At 40.8% G+C, this 24,132-nt stretch overlaps 1 protein-coding gene across 1 annotated transcript in view; it reads left to right on the forward strand.

Moving 5' to 3' along the window:
* Positions 1-3,250: 3,250 nt before the first annotated feature.
* BMERB1 (bMERB domain containing 1) overlaps positions 3,251-24,132 on the forward strand; it is a 50,784-nt gene continuing 29,902 nt past the window's right edge. The window contains exon 1 of the mRNA XM_030484322.1: positions 3,251-3,543. Coding sequence (XP_030340182.1) covers positions 3,438-3,543 — 106 coding nt within the window. The 5' untranslated portion in view covers positions 3,251-3,437. The remainder of the gene's footprint in view (positions 3,544-24,132) is intronic.

Here is a 24,132-nt window from a genome sequence, read left to right on the forward strand (position 1 = left end):
CAAGCACTGTGCTGAGTGAAGCTTTGTCTGTTTACCCACAGTGCTCACCCTGACCATGTGGCCCACCAATATGTAGGGGGGATCCTGGCTGCAGCAGCCTCAGGCGAGCCCTATGCTACGTTATGACACTCTCATTTCTACCCATGCCATAGGATGAAGTAAGTTCCTTGAAAAAGTTGTTAGTTGGCTGAATTTCAAGCACAGATAAATCCCATTATTGCAGATATTATTTTATGTGAATGGTGCCCTAAAACAACACTATGTTAAGGGCTTGTGTAGATTCTTTAGTGTAATTGTGGCCCACTGTCTTCATCCCACAGCAACACTGCTGCATGGGATCCTGCAGGGGAAGAAGCATTACGAAGCTAAATGTGTGCCTTCTAAAATCTGGTTGACTATCAGGTTTGCCAGCAGACGGGCATTTTCCTTGAATGCTCTATCACAGCCTTTCATTTTTGTGCCATGGATATTTTTGTGCCATGCATATGCCTGACAACTGAGGTCTGGAGGTGGCAGAGAGGCTGTAGCACAGTGGTGTGAAGGTGTGGAGGCTGCAGCCCACCAGGCTCCTAATGCATTGCTGAAACACTTTCTGGGATGCAGGGTCAGAGGTACCACAGGGTACCAGGAGTAACTGGGGAAATTGTAAGGATCTGGAACTGGAGAACCCTAATGGGAGGTGAAGAATCAAGAGGAGGTATTGACATAGGAAGTAAGATTAGCCATGACATCACATATTAAGGAACGTGGTAATTCCTCCAACATAGAGATGTTCTGAAACAAGATTTGTTGCTTAAAAAAATATTATAGGACAGATTCACAGAAATCCCACAATTTATGTTATGCAAGCAGTCAACTTACATGAGCACAGTGCCCCTTATGGATCTGGGAATTAATGCATACAAAATGGAGTAACTGTGCATAATCCACTTAATCTCATTTTGTTTCATCAGCTGAGTTGCTTTTGTTGTAATGATAAATCCATGAAAACCCTGGGCAGAAGTTTAACGCTTTGTTATTTTTGGGTTAGAACGACTATACTGCCTGACAAAGAACGACCCTAACTCTTACCTTCACTGCAGTCGGGGGAAGTGACCACAAGAGCAAAGTGCACCTCTGTTTTCCTACCAGGCATTATCTTATGAGCAGTGAAGAGAGACCTGAATTTTTATATTTTCTTCCTTAACAGTGCTTTCAGCAGAAGAAAACCAACTTTTGTGAGTAAATGAATGCATATATATTGCTGAGGTACACTGAAGGGCATCATCAATAGGGGAGAAATTGAATTGCACTTGCAAATGCAGCAGTGACAATGCTCCAAAGTCACAACAGCAAAAATACTAATCTTAGAGCATTAGCAAAATAATTGGTACAGACTTAGGCCTTATTATTGCAAAAACAACAGTGCAAATGAACTCAGCAGGATGGCTTCCACATACCTGCTCTTATGTTTAACAGTGCAGGACTGGGCCCTTACTGGATTTTGTGACTTTTTCAAAATGGGCAGGTGAAAACTTCCTAGTTACAATAAATCACATTATACATTCATTACTTTATGTAAGTAAACTCTGCATTCAAGTTTCTAGCTAGTGGGTGTTTTTCTTCCATACTAACAAATGCAGAGGTTTAAATATTCCATTTCTAGGATCATTTCTCCATCTCCTAAACAATGCACTTGGATTATAATTACCTAAAAAACTTGAAGGGGTGGATCGAAGTTAAATAGTCTTCAGATCCACCAAAATTGGCCCTTCTCCCTAATCGTCCTGTTTCCCTTAGTCCAATTCTCATCCAGATCCCAGATGGGCTCTTATGTTCCTCCCACACTTGTGTTCCTCACTTCTACAAGTGAGTCAGTCCAGCCCACCCCAGCAGGCAGCCGCACTGTCACCCAAAATCAGCTGTGTAGAGTGCTGCCACCAGCTTTTCTGCTTGACTTAGAGCTCTCTTTGGTCTCCATCTCTAAAGGCTAAAAACAGTGAGGATGGAGCATTGCACAGTCAGAAAGTGCTCTTCCAGTATGTCTGGTGCTCAAATCATGGCATATCCCTGGGTGCACAGCTGATGGGGAAAAATCATTCCTAAATGACCTCCTAAAACATTGTCCAACTCATTTTGTTAGCCAATTCCAATTCTCTGGAAAGGCAGAGAAATTATTACAGAGATTTTCAGAGTTACAGTTTTAAAACCAATGTGGAGTTTTTCTGTTCTCCAACATGTCAAGTGCCCCCCAGACAAAATTGTTCATGGGTATAGCAGCAATGTCCAATTAGTAATCCCTGAATACAGAGATAGTACTTCTGAAGTGTTGATGACTGAAGGGCAAGACAAAGTTTATAGGCAAAGGTAGGTGATACACAAACAGCCTTTCATGCACCCATCATGTACTCAGCACTACCAGTACCCCATGCCTTCATAAATCAGGCAAGGAGTACTAAACCCCTGATTTGCTATAGGGCACTGGACAGCTTGCCCAACTCCTGCTTTGTTGTCTTTATGTCAGAAATGATACCACACACAGTAACGTGCAATGGGATTTCACTAGGAAAGATACTGTCCAACTCTAAGATGCTGTACAGGGATTTTATCCATATAACCTCCCCTACAGTAAAAGAAAAAATGAATAACAATTATCACCACATTTGTGCTTTCTGCATAGTCATTTCCTTCTCTTCTAACCCCAGCGGGCTGTGCAAGTAGCAAAGCTGCCTGCTTATGAAAAATACATCTGGTGATAAGAAATACAAAATCCCATTACTTGTTTGGGTGATGTCCTCTGGCTTTTGGCAACATGGTGCTGGAATGAGTGTTATTCCATTCAGTGTAGGACTTTCAGGAAAGCCAAAGGCTGCATGCACAGCAACCTGACATGTTAGCTGTGAGTGGCTGTGGATTTTAACCATTATTCCCCAGATGCTCAGGCCAGCAGCTGTGCTCAGTGCTGCACTGGCCACAAGAAGGACAGTCCTCCTGTGCCCTCGCAGCGGGCGTATTTACTAACTCTCGCTTGCCCGAGTAGCTTCGGCTATGCGATGGAAGTGCGCACGGCAGGTGCACGGATGGGCAGACAAAACCAGCTAGCCAGGGACTCTGAGCTGCATGGCAGCACAGCTGTGGAGGTCAGCCTACCCACCCAAGCAGTAGGGAGGGAACCGACCCGCCCAGAGCCCCCATCGGGCGGGAGGTGCGTGCAGCATGTGCCAGCCCCCCGCGGGGGTTTACAGCTCGCATTGTTTCCCTACCTCCCCCCGCCCCAGCCCCGCACTGAGCATGTGCGCAGCGCCCCTTTTTCCCCCCGCTCCTCCTTCCCTCCCTCCGCCTGTGGGTCCCCGTTCCGCTCAGAGGAGCGGTGAGCTCCGCGTCGCCTCCGCGGCAATCGGCCGGCGGCCGCACTGGCATGAAGTGAGCTGCGAAGCCCCGCGCCGTCCGGCCCGGCCATGGAGCTGAGGAGGTCCATCTCGGCCAGCGCGGAGGCCGAGAGACCGATGAGACGCTACGGAGCAGTGGAGGAGACGGAATGGAAGGCGGAGGCGTTGGGGAGAAGTGAGTGGGGGCGCGGACCCGGCTGGCCGAGGCAGCCCCGAGCGGCGGCGCTGTCCTCCGGCCTCGGTCAGGAGCACACGCTGGCGGTTCCTGTTAGCTAGGCGAAGCCGCAGTGGGCTTTTCGGAGAGAAAGGTTCGGGTGACCATTTTGCCCTCTGGGGCTGGTGCTTCCCGAGGGGGCTGTGTAGGACGCGAACGGCTTTTCTCTGTCGAGGGACCGGGAGGCACAGGGCTGGAGCCGGGCCGGCGCAGCTCCGGGCATCGCAGCGTTTCCTTGCGAAACGGGTTGCTCGCTCGCTCCGCGAAGTGAAGCGATGAGCGGGTGGCTGAGGCAGGGTGACCGGGAGGTTAGCTCGCCCTCGGTGTTGGGCGAGATTTAATGTATGGCTTGTAATAAATATCTGTAGTCTTTAATGTGCTTCACGTTTGAAAGGCACAGATGACAGTCTCCTTATTCCCTCTTGTTTCAGGCATAGTGCACGGAAAGACAGCACTTAGTTCACTTCAGGGGCTGCACTCTGTTTATGAGCTCAACAAATGCTCTGTGGCAGAAGAGCTTTCTTGAATTCATAATTTTCCAGAAAGCAGCAATTGACATAACCTTTCCAAAGTGCCAATGGGAAGAGTAGTTAAAAAGATGCATAGCTGCCAATTCCAATTATCCATGAGACCTCATCTCCCCCAAGATATCAGTTATTATTCTCTTACTGGCACAACTATCTTTTTTACAACCTAGTAAGCCTAAACCCCTTCTAATTTTCCTTGAGGCAAGAAGGCTTGAAAAGACTATTACAAAAAGCTCTCTACTAGTATAAAGAAAAATATTTTCCAAGTTTCATCAAGTGCTTGATTAGGCCACAGGAAAAAGAAGCTTTATGTGTACCTGTTATGACACCTTCACCTTGGCTGATGCTGGGGTTGCTGATGTTCTTGATTCACCATCTGTCTTTTGATGCTCATCCCGAAGCCTCACCTGGCTGCCTTTTGACATCCCGTGGCTTTGCAGCATCCTGCTAGCAGGTTTTGGCCAGCACTTTTGCTATGTTTAGACATTTTGGATACCGCTGTGTTCTGGAATCATACTTCACTTCTGGCTTCAGTTTTTCATGCCTGTGTTATTGTCTACTGCATGCTGATGGCAGGGGTGTAACTCCCACTCTGATGCTTCAGTTGCAGTGTTGGTTTTGTTGCAGTGCCTGGCAAAGGTTCAGGACTGAGTAACTCCACACTTTCTAAAATGGAATTGAAGACTGAATTTACTGTTGATTGGGTTGGTTGACTCAGACACATGCAACAGTTTTGCAGGTTCTCTGGCAAGATACAAACATGTGCTTTTCTTGTTCTCATAAATGTGTCTGGTTTTGTTCCAGAGCTCAGGAACTGAGTGCAGTGCAGCACTTGTAATAATAATAGTAACTGTAGCTCGAGGTGACAGAAGGGCTACTTCTTGCAAGCTTTGGACAAAAGATCATCTGCTTGGCAGAGGGCAGCACAGAGACCGAGTGGGAGACTCAATCTGCTCAAAAATATGTGCTCAGCATTGAGCTTCCACCCAAATCACAACTTGACCAGGTACCAGAATGAGCTGTTGGTAGGACTAGAACCAAGTGTGCAGATGTCTGTGCTCTGGCTCTGATGCTGAGCTATGAGATTCAGTTTAATGAGAATGTTTCTTTGTGTATAACAATTTAGATACAGAAGAGGAATAAATCTAGAGGCATGGTCTGTTCTTTGAAAAGTAGTAAATTATTGTATTAAGACTTTGCTATTTGAATAATTGGTGTGTTTTGTTGGGTCATGGTCTTCAACTTTCTTAAATTTTCTTAAAATGCTGTGGAAAATATTATTTATGGGAGCTTTTAGATGACCCCTGTATGTCTTTCCTATTTTAATACTAACTCTGACTTCTGGTAACACTTTTGCACTGATTAAAAAGAAATAGACCTTACTATTTAATGATTTCTTACAGCATAGGTTCTAAATGGCATGGCATGATGACAGTGGTCTCCAGAAGGTCTGGGAAGAAGCTGAAAAAGCATCATCCCCTTTTTTTTACTAATGTCAACAATTAGCCTTTGGTATTTGCATATTTATTTTAAATATGAAATGGTAAGTAATAGCATTAACAAAAGCAGAAGCCTATTACTGCATATGCATTTGCCTTTTCTTCACTCTGATGATTTGTTGTGTCTTAAATCAGGATCTGTTTGGAGGTAGAACTTGTGTATCTGTACAAGACTCTGCATGATGGAGTGCTGTTTCCTGGTCAGTGCTTTTTGATGTGGGTGTAGTCATACCACAAGATAATGTACATCCTGATTATGTCCATTACAAAAAGAATGTCATAGAAGTTATGTTGTTTCTGTGTAACTTCTTAAATGGAAAGGGAGCTTTGTGCTAACTTTTCTATCTGTGGTATAGAAAGCATTGCTGGTTATTGGTTGTAACCAACCAATTGGTTGTTACATTTCATAGCAATGAAATGTAACATCATGCGCATTTCTATTCTACAACAGCCTCTTTTAGGCAGATTATCAATGGAGTTAAGCTGCTTCACAGTAGCTGAGGATCTCATGCTCCACAATCTGAGGGTATAATCATCTCTAGTGGGTTTGTGTGCAAAAAATACAAAGTGGATCGTTTAAAGGTGTCTCTTTAAGGAGACACCGAAGACTTTCTCTTCACATACAGGAAGGAATTTCCAAGGACTGGAAAACATTAAAAATTGTTTGCCATGTACAGAGCAATTCGTGCATTTTCTAGCACACACATGTAAAAAAAGTTAGGCTTATAAATTGTCAGGCTTGTATAATAAGGACAATGTGGTTACAGCCTTCTCAGTAAATGATTTTTACAATATAGTCTTGGGGAGGCTGCTCTGAAGCAGAGCACTCGAGCATTTTGGTCAGTCCTCGTTACTAAGGGCACAGATTGATTTAGAATCATCTGTCTTGCTGTCGGCAGGGACTCATAATGCCCTGATTAAATAACTGTGTGCCACACCAGGGAAATAGCCACAAAGCAAGCAAGCAGTTTTTCAACATCCTTTTGAACACTGCGCTTCTTGGATACATTTCTGTTGATCTTTTCTTTCCTCTTTCAGTTGTACAAGATCTGGAAAATGCAAAATTCCTGATGAATGCCCCAGCTTAGTCACTATAAGGAAGCAGAAATGCCAAAAACATGCAAAGGTTATATTTTAATGCAAATTTGCTTATTGTTTTCATTTGAATGGCAACTCAGCACTGGAGGTAAGCTGCCACACTCCTGTATTGCAGAGGTCCGCCTTTTTAGCTGGTTTTGGGTACAAAGTGGGGATTAGAGGAATGGAGCCCAGTTACAGGCCAGCACTGAAGAGGAGGCTGGAGATTCCCAACATGAGACTCAGTAGTAGCACGAAGCCTTCGTAGCCAGCTTTACTTGCTCTCCCTTCATGCTGTGAATGTTGTGTCACAGTTTATGTCCAGGCAGGGTACTGTGAGATGGCACTGTGCTCCAGAACAGCACCAGTGGGGTGATTTTATCTAGTTCTGAAATTGCTCTGATTTATTCCAATAGCAGAAGGATACTACTGTTCCCAGGTTCACAGAGATCCTGGGCTGACGCATGTGAAAGCTTATTTCACCATAATGTGTCTCAAAAACCTTTCAAAGCTGGTTAGCCAGAAGGAGACTCTTGTGTATGTTCATATGCTCCACTGCTGAGTGCCGAGAGTGGTTCAAACACTGAAAATACATACTATTTAGTGTTTTGCCGTTGCATTTCTTGGCAGCATTGGAAGGTGGATGGCTTCTATCTATCGGAAACATTTCTGTTTCAAGACTACTTTGTTTTAGAAGTACTATTATGCGCAGAGATGGTCTTTCAGCTCGCAGAAGCTTGAAAAGATGAAAAGAAAATGACCACAGATTGCAGTAACATAGGTAGTGGTCCTGTAGCCAGGTAATCTTTTCTCTTTGGTGAACGAAGAATGAAGAAAAGGCATTTATACCCTGGTTATGGCTACTTGCTTTATCTAATCTACTGGGAATTGCTTGTGTCACCTTGAAGGCTTGATTTCATTGACAGAACAGAATGACTGCATTTTAGAACAGGATCTAGCTCATGATGTTTTAATGTTGCTTAGTAACATTTTATAATAATTTGAAAAATTTCTGTTGCAATATTAAAAAATCTCTCGAGTAGCAACAGAGAAACACATTTGTCTTGCACAGCAAAGCCTGCACAGTGTGTCCTGTGACACCTGTCATCCCAGTCACCATTCAGTAGTTAGGATGGGTTCGTATTAATCACAGCTATGTATTAACCATAAAGCAGGTAAATGTCAATTTGTTCTTGAATTTTGTGTCAGCTTTCTAAAATTCAGAGATTTAATAGCTCTTTATATATCTAGTATAGACAGTATGTTGGTTCCTGTAAGACATCAGTGCACTGCTGTGTATTCCTGCTGGATTGGTCCCATCTAACTGTAGAAAAGCAAACTTACTTGGATGCTAACAAAGGTTGACCCAGCCCTGGTACTTGGTGGGTGTCCTCATATTTCTCCCTCCTATATTGCTTCATGAGAGTGAAAGGTGACTTGTGTTGTCTCACAAGACAGGGAAGGAAAAGTGATTAGAAAGTTGCAGTGGTGCTCAGGGCTGCCAATTCAGAATCTACAAAGCAATGCTGGGAATTCAGGAGTTCTCAGCATGAGGGAAGAGTTGAGACTGACAAGGGGCTGAAGTTTACTCCACACTATCCACAGTTAAATCCAGACCTGTATCAGTTTTAGCTGTTTCTGTCATCTGGTAGTTAAATATTCAAACACACACCTTTGGGTCTTCTTCCGTAATACCCTGCATATTGCACAGACATCCACAGACCCACTTCAGTGCTTTGTGTAAAACCTCTCCTTTATTGTAACACCTCTCCAGTCAGTCAGGAATGCAGTATGACCCTGCCTATAGTGCTGTCATGATACTGTCCCCCAGTCTCATCGTGTCTCCACTCTGATTTACAAAAAAACCAAAATAGACAATTTATATTATTTATATAGCCCAACTACCACTGCTGTTCTTTCAGAGTGATGCCCTTGTGTTACTGTTAATTCCCCTAAACTGTCCATGGTATCTATTTCAGGCGATAAAGCAGACAAAACGGATAAGGCTTATTCAGACCATCTATTAAAATAGCTGGGAAAGAAGCTAACTGAAGGATAGACACAATTTCATTTATTTTTCTAAAAGCAGCAAGACTGCTGGTTTTATGGAAATCTGAAGACAGGCTTCAATAGAGAATGTAATTAATATTTGTTCCATGTCTCCATTAAAATAAAAACCTGTAAGAATTTTGTAGAGTGACCAAGAAATTCAGATGTGACAATAAAACACTAGTAGAGAACCTCACACCTTTTAAAAAAGTATTTGGCAAAACATTGTAATCAGTGAAGATAACTGATTCAAATGATAGTGCCCGTTCAGGATTTTTTCTTGTTAATAATTATTTATGTTAACATACTTATATTGTAGTTCAAGAGGAAAAGCAGCCTGTGTCTGATCTGTGCCCCCAAGACAGAACTCCCACACTGAAAACCAGAAAGAATTTCTAGAAAGGATTGAGGCTTTTTTCTACAGAACAGTTGTAAAATTCACCTGTTTCAACGGCAATCTGAGGGTTCTAAAACTCTTCTATGCAGCTTAGTGTTTCTGTAAGTCACTGGTGATTTTGGCTAGCAGGATACACATACAACTTATCTGCATTTTCATTGCTTATGTGCTTTTACACATACTACATCCTGATCCTTCTCCTTCTGCAAAATATGTCTTAAATACAGAACCTACCACTTAATAATCCCCACCTGGTCATTCCTGCATCACCTGTAACTCATAGAGGAAGGGTGTATCTTCACTTTGGTTTACTTCACAAACAGCTAGGAGAATGATGTAGATAGAGTGAGACTAATCCAGTTTATACTAGCTACACATTGTCTCATTTTTCTAATTCTTTCTCCTGCGGCTGGGTGCTCCAGGCAGCTGCTGAGGCAAAGGAAGAAGGAAAAGGGAGAACTGGAAATACTTTAGTGCCTCGAAGTACATTCCTGCTGAAATACTTGTCAACAATGGGAGGAACTGTGACCCTTAGAGCAGCATCTTCAGGTGCTGCTTCCTGTTGGTCTCTCAAGTCCACAGAATTCTGTAGCACAGATCCCCATAGAAATATACTTTTCTATCTGGTGACAGAAATAAAATCAGTTAATGGGCTACCATTGCCCCATCATCTCCCTGTCACATTTGATGATTTTTTGCCCTCCACTTCCTTCTCTAGCTGTGGCCTATGTGTGTCCATACAACACAAGTTTCCCAACAAAAAGTGCTGCTAATTTACTCCCTAACTTGTCCCATGGTTCTGAACATAATTGTCTACTGATTTTGTATCCTATGAAGTCCAACTGGTGCTACAAAACAAAGACAATTGAGAAAAACAACCACCAAGCCCACCCCAATCTAATCAAAGCCAGAGGGGCTGAGTGTAGCAGAAGTCTGGCTAATTCTAGGTAGGGGCTGTCTTGCAAAAAACATGGTTATTATGCATCAGGATCTTACTACTGCACATCTACTTGCATATGTCAGCAAAGACATTTCTCTTGGCTGAGATACTTGTAAATCAGAGGGTTAATGACTTCCAAAATCTCTGTGCCCAACTTTGTGTACTAGGCATGAAATAAACACTTAATGTGTAATGCAGTGTCTGCATTTAAACCAGTGCCAACCAATAATTGCTGGAAAAGTTACAGATGAGGCTAAAGTGTCATATTTGGGACTGCTGCTCATGAATTTTCCTATTTCCTTTAAAGATATTTTACAGAAGAAATGCATTAAACCTGGAAAGTAGGACACTTTGAACTACATACATCATCCCTGCTGCTGGTAGCCTGTGGGATTACGGGCTCAGTCTGTGTAATTTCTTTGACTGTGTTTGATAATTGATCCCTTAGTTGCACAGCGTGTTTTCATCACAGTAACTGCTTGTGAGAATGTGTGTGTGCCTGTATCAAGGGTGCGTTATAAAACAGGATTAAAAACTTACATTCAGGATTGGGCATGTGCTGCAAAATACTGTGTATCGTGAGTGAAGTTTATAGAGTTTTCTTGTAGTTACTGAGCACCAGAAGGGTTAGAACTCAGCACTCTGTAATCCTAAAATCCCAAAGTGCTCTTCCTTTGTAGCTGAATATGTTCTATTTTCATAGAAGCCTTACTTAGTAAAACAGTCCCAGAGACTCAATAAATAATCATAGAATCATATGCTAATTTATTTCCATGGAACATGTTCTGCTGTCTAACTACATGAAAGGCATAGTATAAATGCATTCAGAATTCAGAGATGAAAAATGTATGCTTGGAGGGCAAACTATGAGAAATCAGGAGGAGTACCCTTGGATAATTATCTTAGTTGCCCTTCAGGATCAGCAGAGAAACATGAATCAACATTGTGTCAGTTCATAAAGGGCAAAATATTTGAGAAAATAATTCGAAGAGAATTTGTCATTAAATGAGGATGAATGATTTTCAGTGAGACAAGATGCTCATTGCAGAAGCCTAATGATTGCAAACACTACTAAAATGCAAGAGGTGATTTGTTACTGTAAGAATATCAGCAGTGTTTAAGGATCTTTTTATTGCCCTGAACCCTCCCTCCACCCAAACCTTTACTGATTAGGGATTTAAGAGGTTTTGGACAGACACATTTGTGTTTTATATACTGATAAAACTGGAACAAAATATTCTCATTATAAAGTGATTTAATGGTTTTGTTCCTCTCTTAGAGAAAACAACTCCAAAACCAGAAAAGGAGGGAATTTGGGGGCTGTGTCAGTTCCATGAGGACTCTCCTGGGGATCTGTGTCAGGCTGCCCTGTGAGTTTGGTGTGTCTGCCCTCACTTCTAACTGGGCATGTCCTGCAGAGCCTTGGCAAACAGCAACAATCATCTGCTCCCTGGAGAGCCGTTTGCACTGGTACGGGTAATGCCGTTTCCATCTCTTTATCTCTGAGCAGTGAATCATTAGCTAATACGCTGGAGCCCCTACGGTGAATGGCTGTTCTCAAGCTATCCTGTTTCACAAGAGAAGAGGAAGTCACAGAAATGCAGTTATGTGTTTGTGCCCCCGCTCTCCTTATCCAATCTGTAGTTTCTCTCCTCTCATCTTCTACCATGGATTCCCATACAACTTCCTCTGGGCACTGTGCCTGGGAGGGGACTGAAGTTACTGTAGTTTGGCAGACTCTACAGACATTTTCCTTCAGGCTGATACTTGTCTGTAGCACAGAGAGAGTATGTGGGATGTGATAGTGAAGGGTACAGCCATGGAGTTTTGAAAGCCAGTAAAATCAAGATTCGTTTGTCTCTGGTAAGGTGTGAAACATCCTGCCATTACAAAATTTCTTTGTCATGCAAATAGAAGGTGACAGCCAGCTATCCACTTGTCCTGGGTATAGATCAAGACTGCTGTACTGGCTTCATTTCCTCGCCTTTGAGACCTCCAGGGAGGCAGTCAGTTCAGCCTAATGCCAGTTGTGAGGAAGAAAGTATTAGCCTATTTGAACAAAACTGAATCAAAATTAAGAATGCAAAAGCAATTACCTTGGTGAAAACAGAGGTTGCTAGAGAATGACTCCACATCCACAGATGAAAGGCAAGTGCTTTGTTTGCCAACTGTCATCACCATTTAGTGTGATTTGAAGAGATGGAACCCTGTGCTGTTTCACCTGAGCATACACTGAGAAAAAAACAGCTGGTTTTGGCTCTTTGGGCTCTGGCAATTTACTCTTTTAAGGAAGGGCACAGCTTTTGCCTGTGGCTCTGTGGAAGCACTGGATGCCTCATACATTGGAGGACAAGATCCCAGTATGATTCTCTGCTGCCTGGCCTTCCACTTTGCTGTCAGACTATACACATTGTGTACACAGGAATAGCAACATTCATCCCTCATGGAAATTACTAGTCTTTTCTCCTATGAAATGTGAAACACCTTTTTTCTTGGCCTCTGAAGAGCATCTTCTGAATATTTAATTACTTGCTGGAGTGGGAATCTGTTGAGTGAACCAATTTCTTTACTATCTGAAGCAATTCTCCATACCAGTATCACTTTGGCCTTTACTGGATTGGTCTCTTATATTTATAATATTCATCCAATGGTTTTAAAGTTGCCTAAAGTTACCTAGCAGCTGCTGGGAAGAGGTTTAGAGCACTGTTAGAACACTGTTATTAGAGAATCACACTGGGGGGGGAAGGAAGAGAAACAAGCTTTCTGGTATGTGATCGGATCATTTCAAAGGAGAGTATTTTAAAGGTATGAAATTTAGAAATGTCAGTGGCCGCTTGACTATTATTTCACTTGCAGCATATGCTGTTCTTTATCAATTAATGCTCATAGGAGAAACCATAAAACCACATATTCTTAAAAAGGTTTTGCAGAACTTTTTGAGACTGAACTTTTTGTTGACTTTTTTCTTTCTGAAACAAAAAAAATTAATGAAAATAGGAAAAGTCTTTTTAAAATACCAACCTAAATAAGCTTTCAAAACCTGAACATTAGCTGTAGCTGGCACTGTTACGGCATTCGAAACTTAAATGCTGAAGCTTTTTGTTAGTATTACAGGATTGGAATATGACTCTAGTGAGGAATAAAATGGAAAGCCACAGGCTGTTTCCTTTGACCACTGAGCAAAATGACAGAAATAAATGAACAAGTAATGCGTGTTTCTTAATATTGCTTTTTAATTCTCATCACATAAGGTGTAACTGATGAAGCATGAATTGCTTTCCTTGGAGTGTGGCTTAAACCCAGACTTGCTCCAGATGGGAATGTGCATTGACTTCAGTGGGAGCTCTGCACTAGGAAAGGTTCCACAGTAACTAACTGTACCAGTTTCTATTTACAGCCTTCTGATAGCACTGAATCTCATGCAGGGCTCTGGCAGGGCTGGGCATGGAAACCCCTTCCTGAGTTTTCCTGACTTCTGGCAGTTTTCCTGAGACAGACTACAATAGCTTCTTGCAGGTAAAGGTGAACCCAGTGCCACTGACTACAACTCATAATGATGACTTTTGGGTCAGACTTTGAAGGCAATTTTCCCTCATTTTTTGTGTCTCCTTTTGGATCCATTTTCTCATAGGAACAGCTGTCAGAGCATACACTGTGCAAACTTTCCCACCAGGCTGCATATAGCTGCATATTCTGCCTATTCTCTGAAGGACAGACTGCCTTAAAGTGCACGGGGCTGTATTTTCAATTCATAACATGATGGGCAAAAGATAAAAAGGAATATGCAAAACCAACGGTAACTACATTATCAGCATCATTATTTATTTGAATGTAAACCAGGTTTTCATCTCTCACAGATGTCTTTTTGTCCTGCACTGCCCCCACCCCCTTGAGGTGAAGGCATTAAAGAACAGGTACCAAGAGCTACATACTTTAGGTAGTAGCAACTTGTGTCTCTTTTGCACTAGCTTTAAGATAATCAGAGAGATGCTAAAAAAATATCCCTTGCTGTCACAAATCACACCTCTAGAAACAGATAACTAATGCAGTTTGACTGCAGGACACTAGAGAGAGGACAGAGGGACTGGTGCTTGTGGTGTGAGAAGCACTGAGGTACCTGGAGGCAGTCAGTGATGAGCATGGTCCTTTTTATTTCTGTACTTATCAAGTGAACAAAGTATTCAGTAGAGATGTAACAGTGGTACTAGGATGATAATCAGAGCAGGAGGGTAATATTAAGGCCTATTTCAAGGCTTGACTACATTTTATGAAATTATCTCTGTATACTACCATGGGGTTCTCATCAAGATGGATGCCAGAGGTCTTATACTGGCTCCAGCAACATTTTCCACTACATCAGTTATTGTCTTTGATAATACAGACATGGTGTGCTAGAATGAATGACTGAGCTGAATTTGTCTACTCTCCTCCATTCCTCCTCTCTTTACTGCAGCGCTCTCTGCCTCATCTCCTAAGTATGTTCATTCAAATTAAAGAAGAACACAACTATGACTCAAACCACAGCTCTCCTACTCTGGGGTTTGTGTATACAAAACTGCAGTGATTTGAGGACTGGACAGGCAATACCTAATGCATGTAAAGCACTCTGAGCTTGTGCAGTCCAAGTTATGTCTGTTCAGCAGAAGTATACTGCAGGGGTGCTGAAACTTCAGAGTAATTCGCTATCAGAAATAAAGAGCATGTATGGGAGCTCTTCCAACAGGAATCTTAGCTTGAAAAAGCATTTTTTTCAAGCATCTTCCTATTTTTATGTTGTTGCAGTGATTTCATAATTGCTGATGCAAGTTTTTTCCTCAGTAATTGTTAAGAAATTTTATCATTTTATGTAGAATAGTCTGGATATAAAATACCTTCATAATAATTTCTTACGGCGGATAAACTCATAGCACTTAGTTTCATCGTTCTAAAATTATGTGGCTAGTCACAACAGAGTAAATCTAATGTAACTATTTTCATGCGGTGAAGGCGTTGCACCACTCTGTTGCAAGCAGTTAAAAACTGTCTCCACATATATAGGTATTTACACCAAAGAAAACATTGTCCTTATAGTGTGTTTTCATTCACTCTGCACAAAGGAGAAAAGACATTTCTTAGAAGTGAAATAATTTGTGTGTTTATAAGCCATTCACTGCCCTTCACAGGAGTAAAATACACAAGGAGGGGGACACAGAACTCCTTCTCATAGAATAGTCTTTTGGTAATTTCTCCATGCTTCCTAATTCTGTGGTGGAAAGGCAAAATATTCCAGCTAGAAACCATTTTGTATCTCCTAGAACAGTCAGAATTCTCATGAGTTTCTAGGTTTGATGGAAAGTGCTCTGCTACAAACAGTAGAGAGAGTTTTATGTGTTATCCAAGAAGACTGGATAGCAACGATTTCTGTGGGCAAACCCAGGGCATTAGCAGGTGTTGGTGAGGATAAGATGATTGTTTGCTGGTGAGTCAGATAAAGAAACAGACAGCATTGAAGACAGTTGTTTTCTGATGTTTATATTTCTAAATGAATCAGTATTGCAGATGAGCTGAAAATTGTGCAAACGGATGCAAATAAAACAGCATGAATTGTTTGCAGCAATACTTGTGTATCAGTTTATACCCCAGTCTGCACCAATGCAAATTAGGTCAGAGATAATCAATTCAGAAAAAAAAGTTGATAAAAATGAGACTCATCAGCAAAGGCTTCTTTAATCCAGGAGGTGATTAACTTTGCATAGTGACTTCCAAGGAAATAACTAAAAAGACCTTATCCTTCCCCTCCTCCCAATAAATTCCTATTAAAAATGAAAATTTGTAAACAGAACCTAAAATTGCAAACAAAAGGTAAATTCATTACTTAATCCTGTAGAATTCATTTAAATCACACTTCTGTAAGATCTATTACTAGTCTGCTAATAGCAACATATATGAACACTGGTCTGAAACAGGTTATTGTGAGTGTGTTTTATATATTCAGTCTATCTGATAACACTTCCTGAATAGAATCAATATTTTTTTCTTTGTTGGGTGGAAGAAGGTTTCATATAGCAACAGGGGAGATGATACAAACAGCTAATGAAATAGGAAAATCTCATTGTAAGGCCAAAGAATTGAATAGGAAAGATTACCTGAGGGGTAAAGAGGAAGAAAAAAGGAAGCGATTTAGCTTAATTCATTTTTAAAAACAACAGATTTCATGCTGGTTGCATCCCAATATTTTACTGAATATGAAATCTGTTTCTAGCTTTTTTGATCTTATGTTTAATTCATATAGAGAATTTCCACTTAAGAAACACAGGAGTCTGGTCTGTTGGTTTTGTGGTGGCTCATTCCCAGAGATGTTTATGTTCAGCATATATCAGAGATCTAGACCTCAAGCTTTGTGGTGCGGAGTTGTAATAAAATCAGATTCTGATTAAAAAAACCAACACTATTAGCTTTTCTAAGATGTTCCTCATTAGAAAGCTTCTCATATAGAGATGTCCAACTTTGTACTGAGTATTTGTATCACACATTGATTTTTGGAGAACAAGGAGATTTCTCTTCCATTTCCTGCTGTGAGGGGATGAGGTCATGTATTACCTTGGTACTGAGAACTTCTCTGGGCAGCATTTTAAATGGGACACATTTGCAGGCTGGGTATATAATTAAGAAAATAATCTCTTAGGCTGTGATACAGCTGTGACTGTGATAAGAAGCAGCTGTTTGTTCAAGAAAGTAAGCATCTCCCTTTCCATCCCAAAGCTGCCCATGAATACAGCACAGCAGATTAGGGGCCTATATCTTCCCTAAAACAGGCAGGTGGGGAGGGGCGAGGAACTGGCATAGCCATTACTTTGTCCCTCTTGGCTGCTGGAAAGGTTTGGCAGGTGCAAGTAGAAATGGAAATACGTTCAGCAATTTACTACACACCTTCTCCTGAGTCAGGAGCAGAGAGCAGAGCTGGATGGATAGCCCCTTGGCTGATGCCCTCATTCTCAAGCTCAGAGGAAAACAACCTCTGTGCCAAAGCTGCTTGCCATTCCTCACAAAATCCAGGTCAGGCAGAGGCAGGCTGGACAGCAGTAATCACTTGTTATTCACAAACAAATGAGCTAAATCGCTGGGTTTTCTGCAAGCAGCAGCATACTTGAGTGCTGAAACAATATCATGCAAGTTCAGCTAACTTGTCTCATCTGCAGCGATTTATTTGTATATGTGTGTGTAGGGAGAAAGAGGAGAGAGAGAAACCAGAAGAACCAAGTATTAGAAGAATGTTTTGGTTTTAGACCTACTGGGATATTGAGGGCACCCTTCCATCAGGTTAGGTTAGTAGGAGAATCACCGATACGAAATCCATGGTGGTATATCTCCTAGAAAGAGGTGGAAAACTGCTACTATATTATTTCAGTTACAGCAAGACAAATTATGTTGCTTAGTTTCAGACTGACATGTAATGCAGTCTAGGGGAAATTGCTTTCACACCTTACCTAAAGCTACCAGCCAAATGTGTGAAAAATCCTGTTGTCAGAGCATCTGGCAACAAACAGTGTGGTACTGATACCCAAACTAGAGTTTATTTAAAATTAGAAACAACAGTAGGAAGTCTGGAAAACATTCTTGCACAATTCAATTACTGTGCTTTGTTAAGGCTATCATAATTCTCTGCAGACCTAATTATATGGACAGCTCTTCTTTAAATCCCACTCAAAACCACTTAATCCTTCTTTATACACAACAGAAATGGCTGGATGAGATACCAGAGGCTATTTTGCAAATGGATTGTATTAGTCTTGAAGAGAGTTTGTGGCTCAGTTCAGGCACTGGGGATGCTGGAAAATGATGTGTGAAATGGTCGCACCAGTCACAATCTTGCCCTTCCAGTGTGCTGTAATTGCTCTGAAAAATTTCTGTCTGTGAGCAAGTCCTTTTTCCACTCAGTGTGTCTGAGACACCAGTAACGCCACTCTGTGTCCCTACATTTTTATGTCTGATGTGTGGTAGGAACTGAGATGATCCTAAGCTGGCTACTGAGCAGTCACTTGCAGACCAGCTTCCATCTGAAGGCATGACCTGTAGGGACCTTATTACAGCCACCATAAGGAGGAAAGAAAGAAGAAGAAAAAAAAAAAATAGTTAAACCTGCCAAATTTAGAATCTGGGAATTTGAAAACTGTCTCTAGTCAGAGATGCAATTTCTATTGAAATAGAGGATTCAGTTTCAGCTGAGTGCAAAATCACATGTGAATCCACAAATACTGTCTCTGGGGTTTCTTAATTCAATGGCACTTGAGTTTAAAAGTGATTTTACAAAAAGACATTAATTCTAAACTCCCTTTGCTGTTTTCATAATTCAGTTTTTCCTCATTTTTATGCGTTTGCCCTCTAATAGGCTGAAGAGATCTGTGCAACCTTGTTATCATCAACTGTAATGGAAATTGGCTGGGGCTTGCAAATTGCCTAGACAGAGCCTTGGAATCAACCTCAAAGTAGTGAGGTTAAGCCCTATAATTGAAGTGTCAAAGCCCCTAAGGGTTTTCAAGACTCAATCTGTGAGTGTCATTAGGGTAATTTGTGGTAGTGGACATACTTCTGCTTACCAGAAGCACTTCCTGCAAATTTCAGTCACTAAAAAAAAAAAAAATCTTTATTTTTGACTGAATATTACGGCACAATCAAATCAGGCCTGGGGCTTTTACTTCATTGTTTATGGGAAGGCTTTCACAGGAAGTTGTATTTATTTCATATTTCCAAAGAAACATTTAGTTCAATATTAAGTTCTTGCTCCTTAGGCATTTATTGCTGGGAGTGCTGAAATTCTGTTTCCTGATCTGTAAATATGGTTTGTATTAGCTTTTAAACTGCTGCCAGAGGTGGTACACTGAGGAAAAGTCTTCCCTCTCCCCCTGAAGTTGACTATTAGGGGACTATCCAGGGTATTGTGAGTCACAGATCAAAGACATGATATAAAAATAGAGAAAGCTAGTAGAACTCTCAGCTGTGGAAAAGAGCTACATGTAAATTGTAATGATAGTGCTATAAACCAGCACCAAATCATATATGGATTTACAGCTAGAAAGAAATTATTATAGTTACAGATAAGTAGGTAGCAAGTTGTCCTGTCGTACTGAGTCAGTTCCTCACATAAGCAAACACCCTTAGTTGCAGATGGAAGCATGTGAAAGCAGAGATAGTGCACTATCTTGAAGTGATAGTTTAATTTAATGGGATGTATCCTTCGTACATGGAGAAAGAGTCTGGAATGTTTGTGTGGGCAATATCTGGCTGCAGAGGACACTGGACTCAAAAACCCTAAATCCTGCCTTTAAAAGTAAAGCCCCAGATAATGGTCAGATTAATCTTTTCTGCTTCCTGAGTCCATCCTCCTGCCATTGTAGACAATCATACAATACCTGAGCTTATTCACAGGACCTGTGTGGGTTTTTTACTCTGCAAAGTTATGCCAGGCCCTTTAAGGATCCATATGTTTAAAACAGCTTTGGTTCCTTTCCTCCAATATCTTACTCAAAAGACTGCGTCAGAATGTTATTGCTTTAGATAGTTTCCAGTCTAAGCTTATTCTTTACCTCTACTTAATTTGTCATTTAATATAAACAATGCTTTCCTCTTAGCTAACCAAAATTTCTATCTTCACAAGTAGATGAGTACCACAGTTTTGACAGCATTGAAAGTCAGGAGAATGGTGAAATCTGAAAGCTTAAGTGCAAGATAGAACACATGGAATTTATCATCCAAATACAGGTTGGCAGTATAGATTTTAAGATACATTAAGTCTGAATATCACATTAAGTCCTATGCATCACATTAGATTTCTACAGGAACTCCAGACTGGTGCAGATTCATTGTCGGAGAAGGATGAACAACCATCGAGAGATGAACTATTTTTTCAGGATATCATTACAACCTAAATTAAGTCTTCTATGCACTGAACAGTTTCTTAAGACTAGAGTGATCTTTTTCCTGGGGGAAGTGTAAGATTAAAGGGTTGCATAATTACCCACTTAGGAAATCGGGACTGTCATAAATTGACAAAAGACAAAGCCAAGAATAATTACTGCTCATAAATTTCACAGGACAACAAACATGACAATTTCATTGATGCTTTTTTTGAGAAGCAAGATCTTTGTAGATCTTACCATTAAGGACTTATGTTGATATATAATCTTTAAATAGGGAATAAGGGCAGAAAATAGTCCCTAAATTAAAAAGTTGGAACCATCATTTAGTCATAAAACTTCTACTTAGCAAAGTACTGAAGACTGTCCTTAATCAGCAATCACTTTTACTGCCTGAATGTCTATTTCTGCTTGGGAATATGTAGTTGAATTGAAAAACTCAAAGCAGGATCTCTTTCAGGTTCAGTTTTTATACCAGCCTTTCTTCAGTGCAATACTACTTAATCTCCAGAAGTATGGCATAAAAGATGCAAAGCCACTAAGAATCAATCTCATTTGGGCACTGGGCAGGTACAGGCACTTTCTTACATTAGACATGAAAGGAATCATTGTGTGCAATACTTTGAGTCTGATACCATAGAAACCAAAAGGACTTTGAAAGTTAGAGGAAGGAGTTAATTGTCAATGCTGTGAATCTGGCATTTATATTTCAAGAGAAATCTCAGAGTACCAAAGTCTGAAGCGGAAAAGAATAGACAGCTGCCAACAGGCTTTTTGCAAAGGTAAATAATGAACACTAGAAGGTCAAAGCTTGAAGATAAGAACATACAGGATAGGCAACTAGAAGAATCTTTTTAAGGTTTTAAGAGACCCTTCAATATAGAACAGGCCAAGCAGTGATTCTGGAAGTGCACCTGGCAATTGCACACAGTGCTTTCTGTATCCTCTGCTTACCTAATTTAAAAATGGTGTCATATGGTAGAGCGTTAGACATTTTTGAAGTGGAAACTTAGGTTGTAATATGTCTAGAGTGTAAATCTGTGATAATTAAAAAAAGTATTCATGACCTGAACAAAATAAATCCCAGTATTTTAATTGTGACCACAGCTGACTGACTGAACAGATCTCCAGTTACATCAGATGATTTAATATACCTTGGAAGGAAATGATATGGCAAATAGAATGATCTCTGGTGCACCTAGGAGTTTCACAACAGTTGAAACTTCTGCTTCCAGGCTTTTATGGAGAATTTAGCATCTTCGGAACTGCAAGGCTGCTCTGGATCCTCATGCGCTGATAGGAAACCAGGCTCTTTGTGCAGAGGCATTCCTTTTGGTTTCATAGTAAACATACTGAATCCAAGATGTTATTCCCCAATTACTCTGAATGCCACTTCTCTGGCATTTTCTAGCTGACTCAGTTTTGTCAGAAAGTTTCTGGCCACCATTACTTGCAGGGACAAAGCACATCTATCCACCTGTGATGGATATGGGCTCAGTTTGTGTCAGCTTAAAGTACATTTCATGGCACAACCTGCCAGTAATTCCAAAATAAATGTGTTGTTCAACCCATGGGCAAGTATTAATAAGGATTCAAAAGCTGTAACAGGCACAGTAGGAGAAGAAAAAAATTTGGCTTCCTGCTAGAAGCAAAATTCAGCTGTGTCATCTCCAGCATTCAGTGCTATTGATGGCAGTGGAAGCATATCTAAGGGGAAGAAAACATGATCTTTTGCTACTCCATTAATAGCCTCTGCACACTGCTATTGTCTTTAGAGATTACTTTTACCCCAGTGTTAAAACTCATCAGGTATGTGTGCTCCTGTTGCCTCAGCATAACCTACTACCTGGTTACTGAGGCCTAATAAAATCAGCAGCATGGTTCCCACTTTTACTAAATTGGCTGTCATCACCATGGCAGTCAGGTCACCTCCACACTGATGCAGTCCTATGCCAGTCTAGCCGTTTTAAATTGCACGATGTTCCCTGCCTGTTAGGGAAGTCAGGAGCAAAATACCTTGCAGCTGTTTGCACTGTGTTTAGCTATTGGCTATATTTATATGGTAATTCCAGCATAAAACATTGAATAAATACCATTCCACACACATGCCAAATTTAATCATTGTTAGGATTCACAGTAATAGAATGCCGCAGCAGCCTAGATTAGGAATAAGCAATTAGATGTAGTTTTTTTCTGCACAGGTTAGTTATTGACCATTGGCCACTGCATCCTGCTCCAGATGGGTTAAGTCAAAGAGGAAGAAAAACCAAACCCAAACAAAAAAACCTCCAAACCCAACTCTGGGCCTCTGAATACATTTGAGGCAACAGTAGAAGGTATAGTAGAGACCCTGGCTACAAGACTAATCATTCGTGCCTTCAGATGTCAATCTCGTGATAAATTACAGGAATCATCTAATTCTTCTCACGTGAACATTTTTTTATCTGGAATATTTTGCACTATAGCAATTTATTTCCCTGCATTATGCAACTGTTTCAGCTTCCACAAATATGCTGGTTTTAAGTTGCACCATCTGGTTCTCTCTCTATCCGTCTCTAACCTGTGTCTCTTGCTTACTTCTGCTTTGGCTCATCAACTAATAGTGGTCTTGAAAGTCTTGACTTTGATGTATGAAACAGCATAAAGAGTGCACTTGCTGCACCATGCTCTATCAGCATTTAACACATTTCAGTGAAAAAAGGATTAATTTGAGAATTTCACTGAATTCTTCAGAAAGCCCTAGAAGTGCTGACCCAGATTTGGAATAAAACTTAGCCATTAAGAGTATTTTAACAAGGATTATCTTATTATTGGACAATTTAAGAGAGTGGAAATAGGCCTCAAATTTCTCAGTTTAAATCCAATCCAGGACAACAATGACTTAAAATAATTTTCAATGGAAGCACTGTAATTGAGGGGGCTGAGCAGTCAGGTTTGTTGCTGAGTGGTGTCCACATTAGAGAAACCATGCACCTGATTCATACTGCAATCCTTTGAAGAGCTCTCAGCAGCCATGGGTTGAACAAACACAGAGTCTCATTTATGATGGTTCATCAATGCAAAAAAAAAAGTCAGAGTAGTTGTGCCATTACCCTTACCTTTGCTGGAGCTCTTCTGTTGCTAAATGTCTGAGATGGCTCTTGAAGGCTGAATGACTGATAGTTGCCAACAGCAACAGATTCACAAGCAAGAAAAAGGATAAACAACGTCCTGAAGAGACACTGTGATCCAACAGACCTTGTACTGGCTCTGCCACAGACTCACTGTGTCTCTGTAAGCAACTCGTCACTCAGCTCTTGCTGCCTTGAGACTGCACATTGCCTGCGCGCTGATGTAGGTGTTGGTGGACTAGAGGTCTGATCACTGTTCAACATGTGGATACCACCAGAATAACAATGACACAGTTTGGGTTCCTACAGCATAGGTTTGGGTCCCTTTGTGTTACTGGTACACCTCACCTTCTCCATGCCTTTGTCTTTCACAAAGATGATTATAATAAAACCTCCAAATTAGAATTAAAATAGTTAATGGTTTAATGTGTAGAGCACAGTGAGCTTCTTCGTGACCAATATGTTCACATCAAGTGACAGCAGCAGGATTTTTGCTGATAATTAGCTTTTCCTTACAGCATTCTTTACCAATTTGTCTGAAACTATTGACATATCATGCATTCTTCCATTTCTCATTGTATTGCTTCAGTCCTCTTTTAAAGTTTTCTTTATGCTTACTGACTTAATAGGCATTTTATTTTTAATTTTTTTTTGCTTTTCATCACAGGTGGCTGGTGTTTCTGGCTGGTACACTCAGGGTGAAATGTGATCATTAAATTAATACCCAGTTTAACTACACCAGTCTGCATTTAAATTGAAGCAAAAATATGCATAAGTAGCTTCAGGTTTACCTCTTCAGTCCCTCTCATTATATGTAATAGCTTGATAATTTTATTTCTATATAGTAACTATTTTCATGCCAGTACCTTTTTGTGCATACAGTAATAATGTTTTACATGTTTGTCATTGAAAATTATCCTGGAGATTGCAGAGCAGACACAATAGTTTCATCCTGTTACTGGCTGTGACTAATCTCAGTGTTGTCTCCACTTTTACTTTATGAATTTTAGCTCGTAAGCAGAAACAGAGCTTAATAACAATATATGCTAAAAAAAAAG

Source organism: Strigops habroptila, chromosome 4, assembly GCF_004027225.2.
Source record: "Strigops habroptila isolate Jane chromosome 4, bStrHab1.2.pri, whole genome shotgun sequence".
NCBI classification, from domain to species: domain Eukaryota; kingdom Metazoa; phylum Chordata; class Aves; order Psittaciformes; family Psittacidae; genus Strigops; species Strigops habroptila.